At 42.0% G+C, this 15,221-nt stretch overlaps 1 protein-coding gene across 3 annotated transcripts in view; it reads right to left on the bottom strand.

Annotated features, from left to right (window-relative positions):
* Positions 1 to 15,221, bottom strand: part of ERG (ERG, ETS transcription factor) — a 239,416-nt gene that overhangs the window by 10,746 nt on the left and 213,449 nt on the right. For 2 of the 3 annotated variants that reach the window (XM_006024677.3, XM_006024678.3), the window contains 3 exons: positions 14,386 to 14,589; positions 13,380 to 13,460; positions 11,115 to 11,186 (listed from right to left, as the gene is read on the bottom strand). In XM_006024677.3, the coding sequence (XP_006024739.1) occupies positions 11,115 to 11,186; positions 13,380 to 13,460; positions 14,386 to 14,589 (357 nt within the window). The remainder of the gene's footprint in view (positions 1 to 11,114; positions 11,187 to 13,379; positions 13,461 to 14,385; positions 14,590 to 15,221) is intronic. The other variant, XM_006024679.3, reaches the window with a different exon arrangement.

The following is a 15,221-nucleotide window of genomic DNA, read 5'->3' as shown; positions in this document are numbered from 1 at the left end:
TAAATTTGGTAGCAGCATAAACCTGGCTGCAGCCTACCTCTCCCACAAATTCCCTCTTCCTCACTCCAGAGCCTGGAGACTTTGCTCTAAGCTGGTTTCTGGCCGCTTCTGCTTACTTTGTACTGTTGGAAGACATAGCTGTTGAAGTTTTAAGCGCCACTGCCTCTGTTCCAGCACCCACAAAAAGTCAGTCTATGTGTGTCCCTTTACTCACCACCTGCTGTGTTATCGGTTAGCCTCTTTACTGTTTTGTAACTTGCTAGTATGTTGCTGTCCCTTTCTGAGATAAATCCAGGCTATCTGGTTGCTGCTTGTAATATGGAAAGCTTAAGTGTTTCCTCTTCCATGTAGGTTCCACCTAGTAGGGATATTTGGGACAGCATAGTTCTGTACTTTTTTATAACATTGCACTAAGCAACTACTAAGACTTACACCACCCCCCTCCGGCCTCCCAACAAAACCAAACCTTTATTTCTTGCTAATATTCCACAATTTTTCTGATTAAAGAAACCATTTATTGTTTATCAATCTTATTAACAACACTAAATTTGGAACCATTTCCTCTCTCGTTAACAGCTAGTTGGGTTGTGGTACTTACTGTATACCTCTCTCATCATACACATATAGCTGTTCCTGTTTCCTGTTCTGTGAGCCCTTCACTCTGTTAACTTCATTCGCATATATAAGCCATTTCTTACACACCCCTGTGCATAGCTCCTTCCTCACACTTGGCACAATCTTCCATCTCTTGTGTACTTACCAATTTCATATTCAGCCTTCATAATCATTCACATAAAACACCTCTTTTTGTTTCATAATTAGCTGCTGGCCTACACTTGAGCATTTCCCATTGTCAGTATGGGGGTGGCAATTTCACAGTTACTGAAGGAAACTCAGAACTTAAGAAGTTAACATGATATGATATATTACCTGCCTACAACCCTTAATGCCCAGCAGTAACTCTAAGGAAATCTCTTCAGAGGCTTTCCAACTGTTTTCCTTGTCATTTGCCCTGTATTCTCCCTCTTGTGCTAGCTTTTTTTCTTGTTATGTTGTTTAAATTATTTCAAGCTTTCTGAGACAAGGAACTTATGTATCTGTGGTCTCATTTGCTTTCACTTTTTATCTAGTCAGGAATTTTCTTTACATATGTCCTAACTAAATTCTTTAAAATATACAGTATAGGAAATATGCAGGGGTTAATTTCACTTTCAAAAAAGGTTTTTGCTTTCTTGTGCATTTCCATAATTTACTTTGGCATGTTAGCTACTATTTCTACCAAGTCAATGTATAACTTTTTGTCCTGCTTTGAGAATTCAAGAAAGGGAATTAAATACATTGCTTATTGCCAAATCAGTGCAGTATTAAGATAGATACATATAGTCCTTTGGATGGTAGATTCTTAATACGATCTTTACTTTCATTTAGAAAAGTTGCCTGACAACCGTTAAAACAAAATCAGGTAGAACGTCATGAACAAGTCCCAAAGAGGACTGGACTCTATGTATGGCTCTATGTACCTCTGCCCATTTTCATACACTATGAGACAAAGTGGAATGGAAACAAAGTGTAATGTGTAATTCACAACCCAATTGACTTTAATTTATTTAGTCTGTTTGGCTTGAGGGATTGACTGGCACTACCAGCACTTGGGGCGTCTGGAATCTTACACTTTAAAAACTTTGCTTTTGCTGAGAGATGCATTTTTCAATTGCATTACATTTTAACCCAAAATGCTTTTTTATCCATGATTTTTACACTTTTACGTCTGATTGTTTTCTTTAAAAAATATATTGAAAATAGTGATAAGTACAGGGATTAATTCTTGAGCTGAACAACAGTAGGCTTTACTATTATTACTGTTTGCCAGCTGAATTACAGTAGCACCCAGAAGTTAGTATCAGGTTGGAATCCAGTGGTCCTATGTTCTTTTAGAGAGTATAGTTAGAGATAGGGCCTGCTCTGCAGACCTCACTGTCTGTCATAAAAGAAAATGAAGAGAAAAAGGGTCATATTTCCTGCTGTTTCCAGAGTCTACTCAACACAACAGAAGAAAGAAGTGGGTTGTCATCAAATTGTTCATATAACCCTGATCCTCTGCTCACTTCCCTGTATGAAGTTTAGAATAGCTGAGGGGCTCCTCTGAACCAGTGCTATGTGCCTGTAGTCCTCAATGGATCCCATACTAGCAGAGGATTTCAGAGTACATCATGCCCCAACCACACCGTTGCCTGATCCTCCTTGTTTTACTATGCCTCTTTCCTCCCCATCTCTGGGCACAGTGTACCCCTGGGGGGCAGGAGAGGAGGTGGAAATGTGTCACCTGGCTGATAAGAAACATCCCAGGCTGATGGTATTCCCATCTAATGGTTGTGACCAGTATCTTCCCACCTTTGTGCCTGCATAACACCCAGGCTAGGGACCAACATTCAAAAAGCCTGAGCCTGAATTGATTCAGTCTTTGCAGGTTAGTCTAACCTGACTAGGCTGAACTGGTTTGAAACTGGACAGACATCCTCTCTGGATTGAGGAAATTCAGGCACAGGCCTGCAGTGGGTCAGGCTAGAAGCTGGGGGTGGGGAGAGGTGCTAGAGCAGCCCTCCTTTCTCTTCTGCAGGGAGCTGAGCTGAGTGGGGCATGGCCAGGCCCTGGCAGGACTCTCTCATTCGGGAGGTCTGCCTGCACAGTTCCAGACTATTTCCAGCTGGCTGATCAAGGGGCAGGAGTGTTGCCAGCCCCAGGTTAGCACTCTGAGGCAAGGGTGTGTGTGCAGTGCAGTCATTTGTTGTTGATACAGAGCTTTGCCCTGCCTGTTTTGTCATACTGTCTGCAGCAAACTGACAGGCGAGCAAGCCAGCCGGAGGGGGGGAGGAAGGGGCTGATAACAGTCTTTATCACCCAATTAGTAAAACAATAGCCTTTCTCCACATTACTTCAAACTTCTTAAACAGCTTACCAGTTGACCTGTTGATTAGCTCCAAAAGCCCTAAGTGGTCACTGTTCTGTCTGCCTGTCCCAGTGAAATTAGAGAGAGAGACACACACAGACACCTTTCAGTATTAGCTAGCATACCACATGCTGGCTACATTCCCTGCTATGGCAGAGATGAGGAAGGGATCTCTGCTTCAGCAGCAAGTGGTGAGGGGAGGCACGGCGAGGCCAGCAGACCCTGCTGTGCCTGCAAGTCTGTGCCGAGTTCCAGACAGGGAGCAGATGGGAGGGGCCAGCACTGCTGTAGAGCAGAGAGCCCTGCCCAACTCAGAGAGCATGCCGGGATGTTGGAGGACGCTGATTTAACTTAAACCAGCAAGGGGTCTGGGACAGACATTGCATAAACTAGTTTGGACCAAATCAGTTATGTCTGATATTACATTCAATCAGGTTTATCTCAAACCAGTTTCAGCCATTTTCAAACTGGTTTATGTGCACTGAACATCTATTCTGTTTCAGGTTTAAACCAGTTTCTGATCACTTAAACCGGTTTATGTGTAATGTCTGTCTCTAGCACCAAAATCTGCCTTGGAGGAGCAGCACATGATATACAAGCAAAGACTGGATAAGTGTAATATCAGGTATAAATGTGGTAGGTCCCATGTCTTTAAAGCCCCTGCCCCAAAGACCTAGGACCAAAGGGAAAATATAACAGTATTCAGATTTGTACCTGTCACCATCCTATTTGACCTCTTCCCTTTTCAGTTGGGTTTTATTTAGGGTTTAACAACTTCCTCACATTGGAAGTCCTTGTAGATCTGTATACTGACGCTAGCTGCCTGGACTTTGTGGATCTGTATAGTAGTGATACTTGTAATTATAAGGACTTATTTTTGTAAAATATCACAGACCTGAAATGCATTAAGAAGTATAAATTTAGTCCTGTGAGAAAGCTCTTTTGCCTTCTGAATCAAGGCCCATCCCCATACAGCTTTGTGACTACACCCTCTTTTAAAAGAAAGATCCAGTTCTTCCTCCTGCTTGAAATAGCCTCTAAATTAATACTTCATTCTTAGTTCAGGATCTTGGAGTTTATTTAGACAATGATTTGTGTTTTGATAAACATATTGCTATTGTAGATAAGCAGGTCTGTTTTGATTCATGAGAAAATGGTACAATAGGTTCTTATCTAGAGCATATCTTTGATGAGAACTCTCCTGTTTGATGAGACATTCAGGCAACACCATATTAGGCCTTCCTGAACTACCACAGAAATCATTGCTTCACTTTTAATGTGCAAAAAACTTCTGGTGTTTTATTGTAAAGATAGCTGCAGAAATATGCCTTAGTTGTTCTAATTCATCCGGAGCCTCGCTCACTTCCTATTTTCCATTGTATTGCTTTAACAATGGCAATGTTTCATTGCCTTTTCTGGAATTGCCTCCCAGTATTTGGCTGATTTTTAAAAAAATTAGCACCCTCTATGTCTCTTTTTCCTTTTACTCAGAATCAAGTGACTGTCCTCTGCTGAATTCTACTATAGATGCTAGACTATGTACCTGAGATTTGGGCTTTCTATGAAAACTAGAGTTCTCAGGATTTTTCTACTGAAATAGATTTTGACAGAAAAAGAAGTTTTTGCAAAATCAAAATGTTCTGTGGGAAAAAATTCAGTTTTCTGAGATTTTTCTATTTTCTGTTGGAAAAAACAAAACAAAATGTAATGTTTTGAGTCAGTTGGATACAGATTAATATGTTTCACCTTATTGAACCTAAAATATTATTAACTGAAAACGTTTTATTTCATGTCAGGTAAAAATTTAATCGTACCTCCTAATAATGTTGCAGTTTCTCATGAGAGGTATTAGATACTCTGTTCCCTTATCTGGGCCAGAATTCCAGAACTATGACTTTCATGATGAAACATGGTCTCTTCTCTGACTAAGCTATGTCATGTATCTTGGTAGTCACATAACAAAGGATACATCTGGGAAGGTGCAGCTATGCAGAGAGTTTTGTCCCTTTGGGGGAATGGAGGTATGTAGCATCCAAATGACAATTCCTATAAGACAATGTGATACTATACAGAGACGCAATTAAGTGTTGAACTGACTTGAAACAAAATATTTTGTATTAGGCTAGCATACTGAAATTTGTTAATTTCAAATAGTAAGTTTCAGAATGCTTCATTACTTTTAATAAATGCTGAAATGAAATGTTCCACATTTCTGAATTTTTTTTTAGTTTAATTTCTTTTTATGAAAAAGAGTAGTTTTCCAACTTTTTGTCCCAGTTTAGGAAAGTCCAATATTTGCTCACCTCCAATGAAAGCATACTCTTAAAATAATCTTTAAGTTATTTTCTCTTGCCACCTCACGTACACAGAATAAAATTATGTCACTCCTATTGACACAAAAATGCACTCAATTCAGGACTCTCAAAATGGACTTCCTGACAGTGGGACTTTTCACGTAGACCGTAACCTCTCTGGGGAAAGAACTGCAGTCTTTGTTATATATCTGCATGGTAACTGATATAGTACCCTGAAACTTGTTGAGAAGTCCTAAGTGTTATTGTAACATAAATTTAAAAAATAGGAATAATGAGTCTGCTCTTGTGCATCCATTAGCAGGTGCAAGGTTCTAATAGGAGGATTTACCTTCAGGTCATTCTTAAAATCTCATTATCCTTGATACAAAAATTATTTCTCCCAAGCAGCTTGTGCTTCTTTTATTGTGCTATTTGATAAGTTTCCCTTCTCATTTCAAATCTTTCCTGAAAGCACATCTTTTCTCTACTGGTTGAATTAGATTTAATTTCTTATTTTGCTAATGCTTTGTATTCTGTATTTAACTTTACAGATATTACTTTTTTACAATAATTATGTAAATATTTTAGGAAGCAGATATTATGTGTATTAGAATTGTATTTCATAGTTCTTACATTTATTATTCCAAGGATCATATAATTGCATTTGATCATTACTAAAAATTCACATATACTTATGTCTATACGAAGGTCCTTTCTTCTGAATTAACAGGATTAATCCAGCAAAGTATATGAATAATTCAGTTTTTTTCTCTTCACTATGCAGTATTTTGCATTTGTCAACTTTCATTTTCATTTGTAATTATCTTGGTCATTTTTCCATGTTGGTTAGCTTCTTCTGGTGTCCCCCACATTCATTTTTGGATTCGACTAATCTAAATAATTTTGTGTCATCACCAAATTTGGCTGTCAGATTCCTTTTTCCAAATCACTCATAAATACATTAAACATCATCGGCTAAACTGAAAGGTGTATTTCACCTTTATGCCATGGCTACATAAATGCCATTTAGGTGCATAAAACTGAAATTGGATTTAGTCGCCATCAGGTCTAGTAAAAAAATCTTGGGGTACCCTGCTATTAACTTGTTTCCATGATGAAAGATTCCCATTTCTTAATCCTATCTTACTGTCTGAACCCAGGGCTTTGATCCATGAAAATATTATGCCCCTTATCTGGACTACTTAATTTTATAGTAACATCTTGTGGGATGTCTTGCCAAATATCTTTCAAAAGTCTAAATAAATTATATCAACTGAGCTGGCAGGGAGTCTGCGGAGTCAGCCCTGGGCTCCAGGAGGCAGTGTCAGGTGGTGGAGGGGCTGACTGGGCCACAAGAATGCCCCAGCCTGCAGAGCCCTGTGGCTAGGTGGCAGGCAGGGGTTTGGCCCCTGCTGCCTGGACTGACTGCCCAGGTCAGCATTTACACATGTACATTAGCGATGCATAGGGGGTGCATGTGCAACCCCTGAGACTGGCGATGCATCCCCTGAGGCTGGTTGCCCCTTGCTGCCCCCACCCCTCACTGACATTGCTGCAACCACCTGTAGGTGGTCCCCTCTTGGCCCACCCTTGCCGCTGACGTCAGCACGGCCGCCTGAGGGCTGTCCCCACTGTCTCCATTGCCACCTGCAGGCAGTTGCCATGCCCCCCCACCTCAGGAGGCACGAGGCGTTCATGCACATGTATTTAGTAGGGCTGTACAAAATTTCAGCGGGTGTTCTGAAGCTGTTTCAATGTGTTTCAAGCTTGAAACAGCAAAATCAAAATGAAATAAAAGGCTTTGAAATGAAATGAGGGCACTTAAAACATTTCAAGTTTCAAAGCTGGTTTTGCTGGGGAAGCGATCAGAGAGCTGGGGAATCAAACTGGGCACAGTTCCCACAGCTTTCAACTGTTTGAGATGCAGTTGCACAAAAACCCCTGCAGCTATCTCCTTGCAGCTTGGCAGGCTTCATGCCTTCAGGAGGGGCTACCATCCTTGCAATTTTCATCCAAGTCAGGCAAAAAATGACAAAGTTATAGGCATTTTTATGATTCCACATTATAACCTATGGGCGAAACATCGAAACAGCAAAACAGTTTAAATGAAACTAAACGGAACAGTGCTTCAAAACAAAATGAAATGATGAAACGAGACACTGTCCCTCCAAAATGGTGAAACAGAAGTCAAAATGAAATGTTGCTGTTTTGCACAGCCCTAGTACTTAGGCACAGTTATTTTTGCCACTGTAAGATAGTACTGTCCCCAACAGTGCTATGTTATGGCAGTGAAAATTATTTTGCTATAGTTGAATAGCATTGCATGCGTAGATGTGTGGAAGCATTGCTTGTGTAGAACACAAGACAGGAAAGTGCCTCCCAGGCCACGGAGCATACTGTAGGTAAAAGCAAGGGAGATGAGGGCACTGTCAATGTCCTATGCTGCAATGACAGGGAAGTAATTGATTTAATGGTTATCTTTAGTGCCAGTGCAGAGCTCTAACCACTACACTGCACTGCCTCAAAGACAACACATAGGCTAGGACAGACATTATACATAAACCAGTTTAAGTGATCAGAACCTGGTTTAAACCTGCAACAGAACAAATGTTCAGCGTTCATAAACCAGTCTGAAAATGGTTGAAACTGGTTTGAGATAAACCTGGTTGAATGTAGTACCAGATTTAACTGATTTGGGTCAAACCAGTTTATGCAACGTCTGTCCCAGACCCCTTGCTAGTTTCAGTTAAATCAGAGTCCCCCAGTATCCCAGCATGCTCTCTGGGCTGGGCGGGACTCTGCTCCATTGTAATCCCTCTGTTCTCTAGCAGGAGCAGGGGTGTTGCATGGCTAGAGTTTGCCTGCTATGGCCTCTGAGGCAAAGGGGCAGAAAGGAGGTTTAGTTCCCTCCTCTATCACCTTATATTGCACCTGAGGTTTGCTAGCTTGGCTGCACCTCTGTGACTTGCCTGTAGCCAGGCAAGGAGGGAATTAATTCCTCCCTCTGCCCTGCCCCCTTTGGCCATGGACTCCATGGCTTGCCAGCAGCCAGGGGATTAATTTAATTTCACAGTGGGTCCAGGAAAGAGGGGGGAGGGAGGAGAGGGACACTGGCAGAGGCTGCTTTGCCCTGCCCAGCACACCCTGGTTGAAGTCCCTACTGGTTAGACAAGAAAGGGAGGGGGGAATAAACCCCTGCACTACTTGCACTGCCAGGGCACCTTGTCCCATAGGCAGATTAATGAAAAAAAAGATTTTTTTTTGCAAAAATCTAGTTAGTCTAATAAAAGCTATAACCTCTACTGCAAGCTCTGATTCCTTTCAGCTGCAAGGAGATACTCTGCCCTCAGGATTATGGAAGATTCATGCAAGGCTTTCTTTTCTCTTCCTGGTTTATACTTTAAGTTAGACTAAGTTGTGTATGCTGTGTTTTACTGGGCTGTATTTTAGCTTAGGCAAAGATTTTTGGTAGTTGCAGCCTCAAGCATACATCAGGGAAATTGCTGTGTTCAATACATGCTTGCTTCAGAGAAAGAACTTTTTCCCCACTCCTCAGTCTGGCGGCAGCTGTCCCCCTTCTCCTCCTTGCTAGCCCCCGCTGGTGCCTGGCCATGCCCCCTCCACTCCAGCAGGGAGAGGTGAGAACCTTGAAGGGCATCTCTCTTCCCTCCTCATTGCCAGTGGCTGGCAGGTGTGCTCTAGCGCCCTTCGGCTTCTGGCTTGAGCCACTGCAGGCATGTGCCAAAGATCTATCCACTTGCAAACCAGTTCACTCTCTGCAGGTTAGACTAATTAGCGGATTAGCGTCCAGGATTAAGGATAACAAAAAGTCCTTTTTCAAATATATTGGGAGGATGAAGAAGGCGCCGGGTAATGTGGGGCCCCTGCAGGATATGCGGGGCAATCTGGTGGTTGCGTCAGAGGATAAAGCGGACCTCTTTAACCAATTCTTCACCTCCGTTTTCTTGTGCAGGGACCGGGACTTCCCTGCTGTGATAGAAGCCGGACGCGAGGGGATCGCCTTCAGACCTCAGGTTGGGGAGGACCGGGTTAGAGAGCTTCTGGAGGGGCTGGACGCGTTCAAGTCAGCGGGTCCGGATGCTCTCCACCCCAGGGTGCTGAGGGAGCTGGCTGGGGTTATTGCAGGGCCCCTGGCACGGCTCTACGAGCGATCGTGGTGCTTGGGCCAGGTGCCAGACGATTGGAAGGTAGCTAATGTGGTCCCCATCTTCAAAAAAGGGAAAAGGGAGGACCCGGGCAATTATAGGCCCGTCAGTCTTACCTCAATCCTGGGGAAGCTCTTTGAGAAGATCATCAAGGAGCACATTTGTGATGGGCCGGCATCCGAGATGATGCTCAGGGGCAATCAGCATGGATTTATTAGGGGGAGATCATGTCAGACCAACCTGATTGCCTTTTATGATCAGGTCACAAAGGCCATGGATGCAGGTGTCGCGGTGGATGTAGTCTTTCTGGACTTCAGCAAGGCCTTTGACACCGTCTCTCACCCCATCCTAATTAATAAACTAGGCGACTGTGGCATAGATGCCTACACGGTCAGATGGATTGCAGATTGGCTGAAGGGTCGCACTCAGAGGGTGGTGGTGGATGGATCATATTCGACTTGGGGGGAGGTGGGTAGTGGAGTCCCCCAGGGCTCGGTCCTGGGGCCTGCGCTGTTCAATTTCTTCATCAGCGATCTTGATGTTGGGGTGGAGAGCAACCTGTTTAAATTCGCTGATGACACCAAAATTTGGGGGGAGGTGAGCACGCTAGCAGGGAGAGAGAGATTGCAGAAGGATCTGGATAGGTTACAGGGGTGGGCAGACAGGAACAGGATGCGTTTCAATACGGACAAGTGCAGGGTGCTGCACTTGGGTAGTAGGAACCAGCAGCACACTTATACGATGGGGAGCTCCCTACTTGAGAGCACGGAGGCGGAAAGGGATCTTGGTGTCATTATTGACTCCAAGATGAACATGGGCCGACAATGCGAGGTCATGGTTGGCAGGGCTAACCGGACCTTGTCGTGCATCCACAGGTGCATCTCGAGTAGAGCCAGGGAGGTGATCCTCCCCCTCTATGCGACGCTGGTCAGGCCGCAGCTGGAGTATTGTGTCCAGTTCTGTGCGCCCCATTTCAGGAGGGATGTGGACAACATGGAGAGGGTCCAGAGGAGGGCCACCCGCATGATCCGGGGACAACAGGGCAGACCCTACAGTGAGAGACTGCGGGACTTGAACCTATTCAGCCTCCACAAGAGAAGGCTGAGGGGGGACCTGGTGACCGTCTATAAACTCACTAGGGGGAACCAGAAGGGTTTGGGGGAGACGCTGTTTCCCCTAGCCCCCGCTGGCATAACAAGGAGTAATGGGCACAAGTTGATGGAGAGGAGGTACAGATTGGACATCCGAAAAAACTACTTCACAGTCAGGGCGGCTAGGAGCTGGAACCAACTTCCAAGGGAGGTGGTGCTGGCCCCTACCCTGGGGATCTTTAAGAAGAGGCTGGATACTTACCTGGCTGGACTCATTTGAGTCCCGTTTTTGTTTTTAGGGTGAGTGGTTTTGTTTGTGTTTTTTGGGTTGTTCTCCCGCCCTGGCGGGGGGTCGGGCTAGAAGATCTATTAGGTCCCTTCCGACCCTGAAACTATGAAACTATGAAACTATGAAACCTGCAAAGATTGAATCATTCAGGCTCAGGCTTTTTGCCTATCTGTCCCTAGGCATAATGAGTAACATAGGCTTATGAAGCTGCTTTCTCCCCTACACAGCAAACTCCTATATACACACAGGATGGAGAAATGGGGATACAGCTTACACGAGGGTAACTGAGCAAGATCACAGCACATAAAAAAATGTCATCATTCATACCTGGCCTGGTTGTTATTCTTTGTGTTGCTTCAGGGTAAACTGAAGTATTAGGGAAAATAAAAGTTGCACCTCCTGTAAACAAGAGGAGACAAACCACTTTAGAATTGGTAATCCCAGTCTTATGCTTATTTGTGCTTCTGATGCACCAGTCAGCTACAGTACATTTAGTTGAATTAATTGCATTAGTAAATATCCTGTTCCTCAGGAGTGTGGTGTATAGAATTTGTTACTGATCTCCCTTACACCAGGGTAAACCTGTTCAAGCCTGTGGTGATGCATCAGTGAAAGGACAGTGCAAGAAGGAAGAAAATAAAATCTAAATTTTTCAAATTTAGAAAAGCTCATGTCACATTTCAAATGGTTTCATCCTTGTTGTGAAATACAAAGTTGTGCTGCCTGGTCATCATTAGCAACGTGCATATATTTTCAGCAGACAACTGATGGCATGAACCAAAGCCCAGTGAAGCCAGTGAGTCTTTGTGTTTATTCAAATTGGCTTTGGGTCAGGATCTCAGATAATTAATTCTCTATGTACAGTGAAAAACAGTTTGATACAAAAACATGATTTCTGACTATTTCAGGCATTTAAATCACTTTCACTTTGTTAACTAACTTATAATTACCATGGCTAGGAATTTGAAGGAGGCCTAATTGTGTTATGCACCTGATTGCCATTGATATTAATAGAGATTGGACACTAGACTACTCTCAGGCCACACTGAAAATCCCACCTCAGATTTTGACCCACACAGGATAATGTTTCTTATTCTTATACAACTGAATAATCATGTTGCCATAAGCATTGCTTAAGTAAGACTAGTATATCAATAATCCCAGCAATATATGAGTAAATGCAGATTATTTGGTTTTGGCCAACTGAACTCAACACTCGCAATCATATTGCATGTGTCTGGTAAAATAGGGAATCATTAGATAACTGTGCACAAAAGGTCATTAGAAAATGGCTATCGTGAATGTTAGAGATGGAAAAGGCTACATTTAAAAAACTAGATTTAAAGGTTTATTCCAAAACCCACTCAATCCAATGGAAAGACTTGCATTCCTTTAGTGTATTTTGGATCAGGGATACAGTGCACAGAGAGAGTATACATCAGATATTAATCATTTAACTTTAGGCAAAAAACATCTGATCTTTGAGCAATTACTGGCTAATTCTTTAGGGACACTCATTTCTAATGACCTGAGTGAAAAACTAGATAAATTATGAAACAGAAAAAAAATGCGTTTTTTTTTTTTGTTAGTAGCGCATTTCCATTTCTGGAAAATTGTTATTTCTGGTCACTGTAGGTACCTAATAACCTCAGGCATGATGATGCAATACCCAGGATGTTTATTTAAGCAAGCAGTAATTCTCTACTGCACAAATGCTAGAACAACACAGAATTTACATTGATTTTTATAAATACTTTGAATCAGATAATTTTTGCAGAAAACAATACACATTTTAGAAGTGTTTCTCATAGTTCTACCTACCCTCCATACTTGCCTGGAGTGTTTAATAGAAGGGTTAGTATTAATATTTTTGTACATTAAAAAAAATCTGAATGGTAATCATCATAAAACTTTATTGAGACTTTGGGAATAGCCCATATAAACAATATATATGATGATATTAAGATGCATGTATCTATACAGCAGTGCACAGATAAAAGATTCTGTATTTCGTGGGGCTTCAGCAGAGCATAATACTCAGGGAGCAAGTCTGTAAAACATTATTAGAAAGGCATCTTCATAAAACGTAATTTTTGTTCTATTAAAAAATACCCAGGCATAGTGTTAGAGTGGGTAATGGATTACCATAATAAATAGGGTTCTTTCGTTAAAAAAGACACACAGCTTTCACATTCTGCAAACTATAAAACCCTTTTAAAATTCAGAAGATTCTATTCTTTGTTGGCATGGTTTTAATTAAAAGCTTAAAATGGAAATATTCCATTTTCAAAAGAGCCAGTACTATTTCCCATTTTTCTATAATGGGGAAAAATAAAATTCCTGCTTATTCATGGCTAATTGCTTTTATAATAAAATACTATTTAAATATATGATGCAGTATACTGCATGGGAGAAACCCCCACACACACACTTAATTACCCGTACTATAAGATGATCTTCACAAGTCTGCTCTTGGGCTAGTGCAGTGCTCCTTGCTAATTTCCCATTTCTGTTTTTAGCATGCAACTCATAAACAGGAATCCTGTGCTTTTAGAAGATGACCTATAGGAATGGGAGCAGTGCCAGCATTACCTGTGTTTCTAGCATGCATTAACCGTGGAGAGTTTTGTAAGGCCTTATCAACATCATCTGAAGTCAAATGTGGAAGAGGAGCTACAAAACAAAACAAAAAGCAACACCAAAATGAAAAAAAAACTGAGAATTATCTTTTAAAACCATTTCCCCTGATAGGACTATTTTTATAAGTGTCTACTACCAAATGGTTTAGTTCTGTTGTTGGCAGGGCAGGTGTGAATGTTAAACTTAAACAAGGGTATTCATTTAATTGATATTATTCATACATATGTATGACTGATTGTCAGTGTGAGTGTGGAGAAGACTGCACCACACTGGTGTTGCAATGCTTGTTTTTTTGGGGGGTTTTAAAACCATACTTGCCTATTTTGTGTTTTTAATGTTACAGATTTGCAAAATATTCTCATGTGAGGCCTTAAACATTTAAATTGGTTGCCCTTAGAATATTAGCCATGGGCTACACATCCTTTGGCTCCATTTGAGGGGGCTCTTCTTCATGGAGATACATATCTTCTACTAGGCTCAATGGAGTTACATGCACCTATAGAAAGTAGAACAGATGCCTACATGTTCAAAGAATCATGCCTGGAATTTTCCTTTATAAATCAATGCTTTCACTCTCATTTAGTGTCCTCATATGTACAATAGAAAGAAAAGAGCATGTGACCAGAAAAAACATTATCATCAAATCCCACTTTATTTTCTTCCTATACTATGCAGATGAATATGCTGGGGTTCAAATTGATCTTTGTCTCGGACATTTTGAGACATTTCTAATCTCATTTCTATAAGTAATCACAGCAAGTCTGACCAAAAGCCCACTGCAGTCAATGGAATCTTTCCATTAACCTCAACAGGGTTTGGACCAAGCCTTACAGAACATTGTCACAAGCAGTGACACTTGAGGTAGAGACCTTTGGCATTTCAAATTCAAAGGCATTACTACTGAAAAGGTTGAGAGGTTTGTTCCAACCGTTACCACAAATTCAGAAAATTTTCTTACTCTCTCTGAGGTAGTGTAGATGTGAGAGGAGGATATCTGCATTATAGCTGGGGGTGAGTCTCTGGAAGTCATCTTTGGTCATTTTGCATAGCTCCTTCCCATCGATGTTCTGGAACAACAAGATGTCAACGTCTGGAAGACCATATTCCTTCACAGCCCATTCCAACCACTGACGCACGTGGTCTGTGCTCCACAGTGTAGGATCTGATGGTTTTACAAACATACTGTTATCGATTTTTATCTGACGTGGTGGACCAATAGCAAATTACTATACACTGGATGCATCTACACGTGCAATTCAAAGAAATAAATTCTGTTTACCAATGTATATCATTTACACGTACATATCGTTTACACCTGTGCCTGGAACCACAGCACATTGAGCTGGGTCAGAACAGCTCCGGGTGGCAGCAGGCCTTTGGGGTCAGCCTGCCAGCCTGGGGCTGCTCTGACTCAGCTCAACGTGCTATAGAGGTGCTGTCTGGAGCATGAGGGTGTGGCTAGCTGGCAGGCAGCCCCAACGCTGAACCACCCTTGCATCTCAGCTAGCTCTGTCAGCATCTACACATGCGTTGCTGTGCATTAAAAACTCTGCCACAGGGGCAGAGTTTATTAGTTTACTGTGGCCTAATAGGGCTGCACATGAAGATGTTGAGACATTTACTGTGAATCTAATTAGGCAGCTCCACAGTAAACATCTTGTGTAGATGCACCAACTATAATCAAACTGGATCATCTTAATCCCTGTTATATTGACTTCAGCAGAGACATACCAGAAATGAATTTGGTCCATTAGGAGAAAAGGAGAGCAGAGAAAAAGTCTGAGTAAAACATCA

Source organism: Alligator sinensis, unplaced genomic scaffold (genome assembly GCF_000455745.1).
Source record: "Alligator sinensis unplaced genomic scaffold, ASM45574v1 scaffold424_1, whole genome shotgun sequence".
NCBI classification, from domain to species: Eukaryota; Metazoa; Chordata; order Crocodylia; family Alligatoridae; genus Alligator; species Alligator sinensis.
The sequence above is the reverse complement of the archived record's forward strand: the minus strand, read 5'-3'. Positions and strand labels throughout refer to the sequence as shown.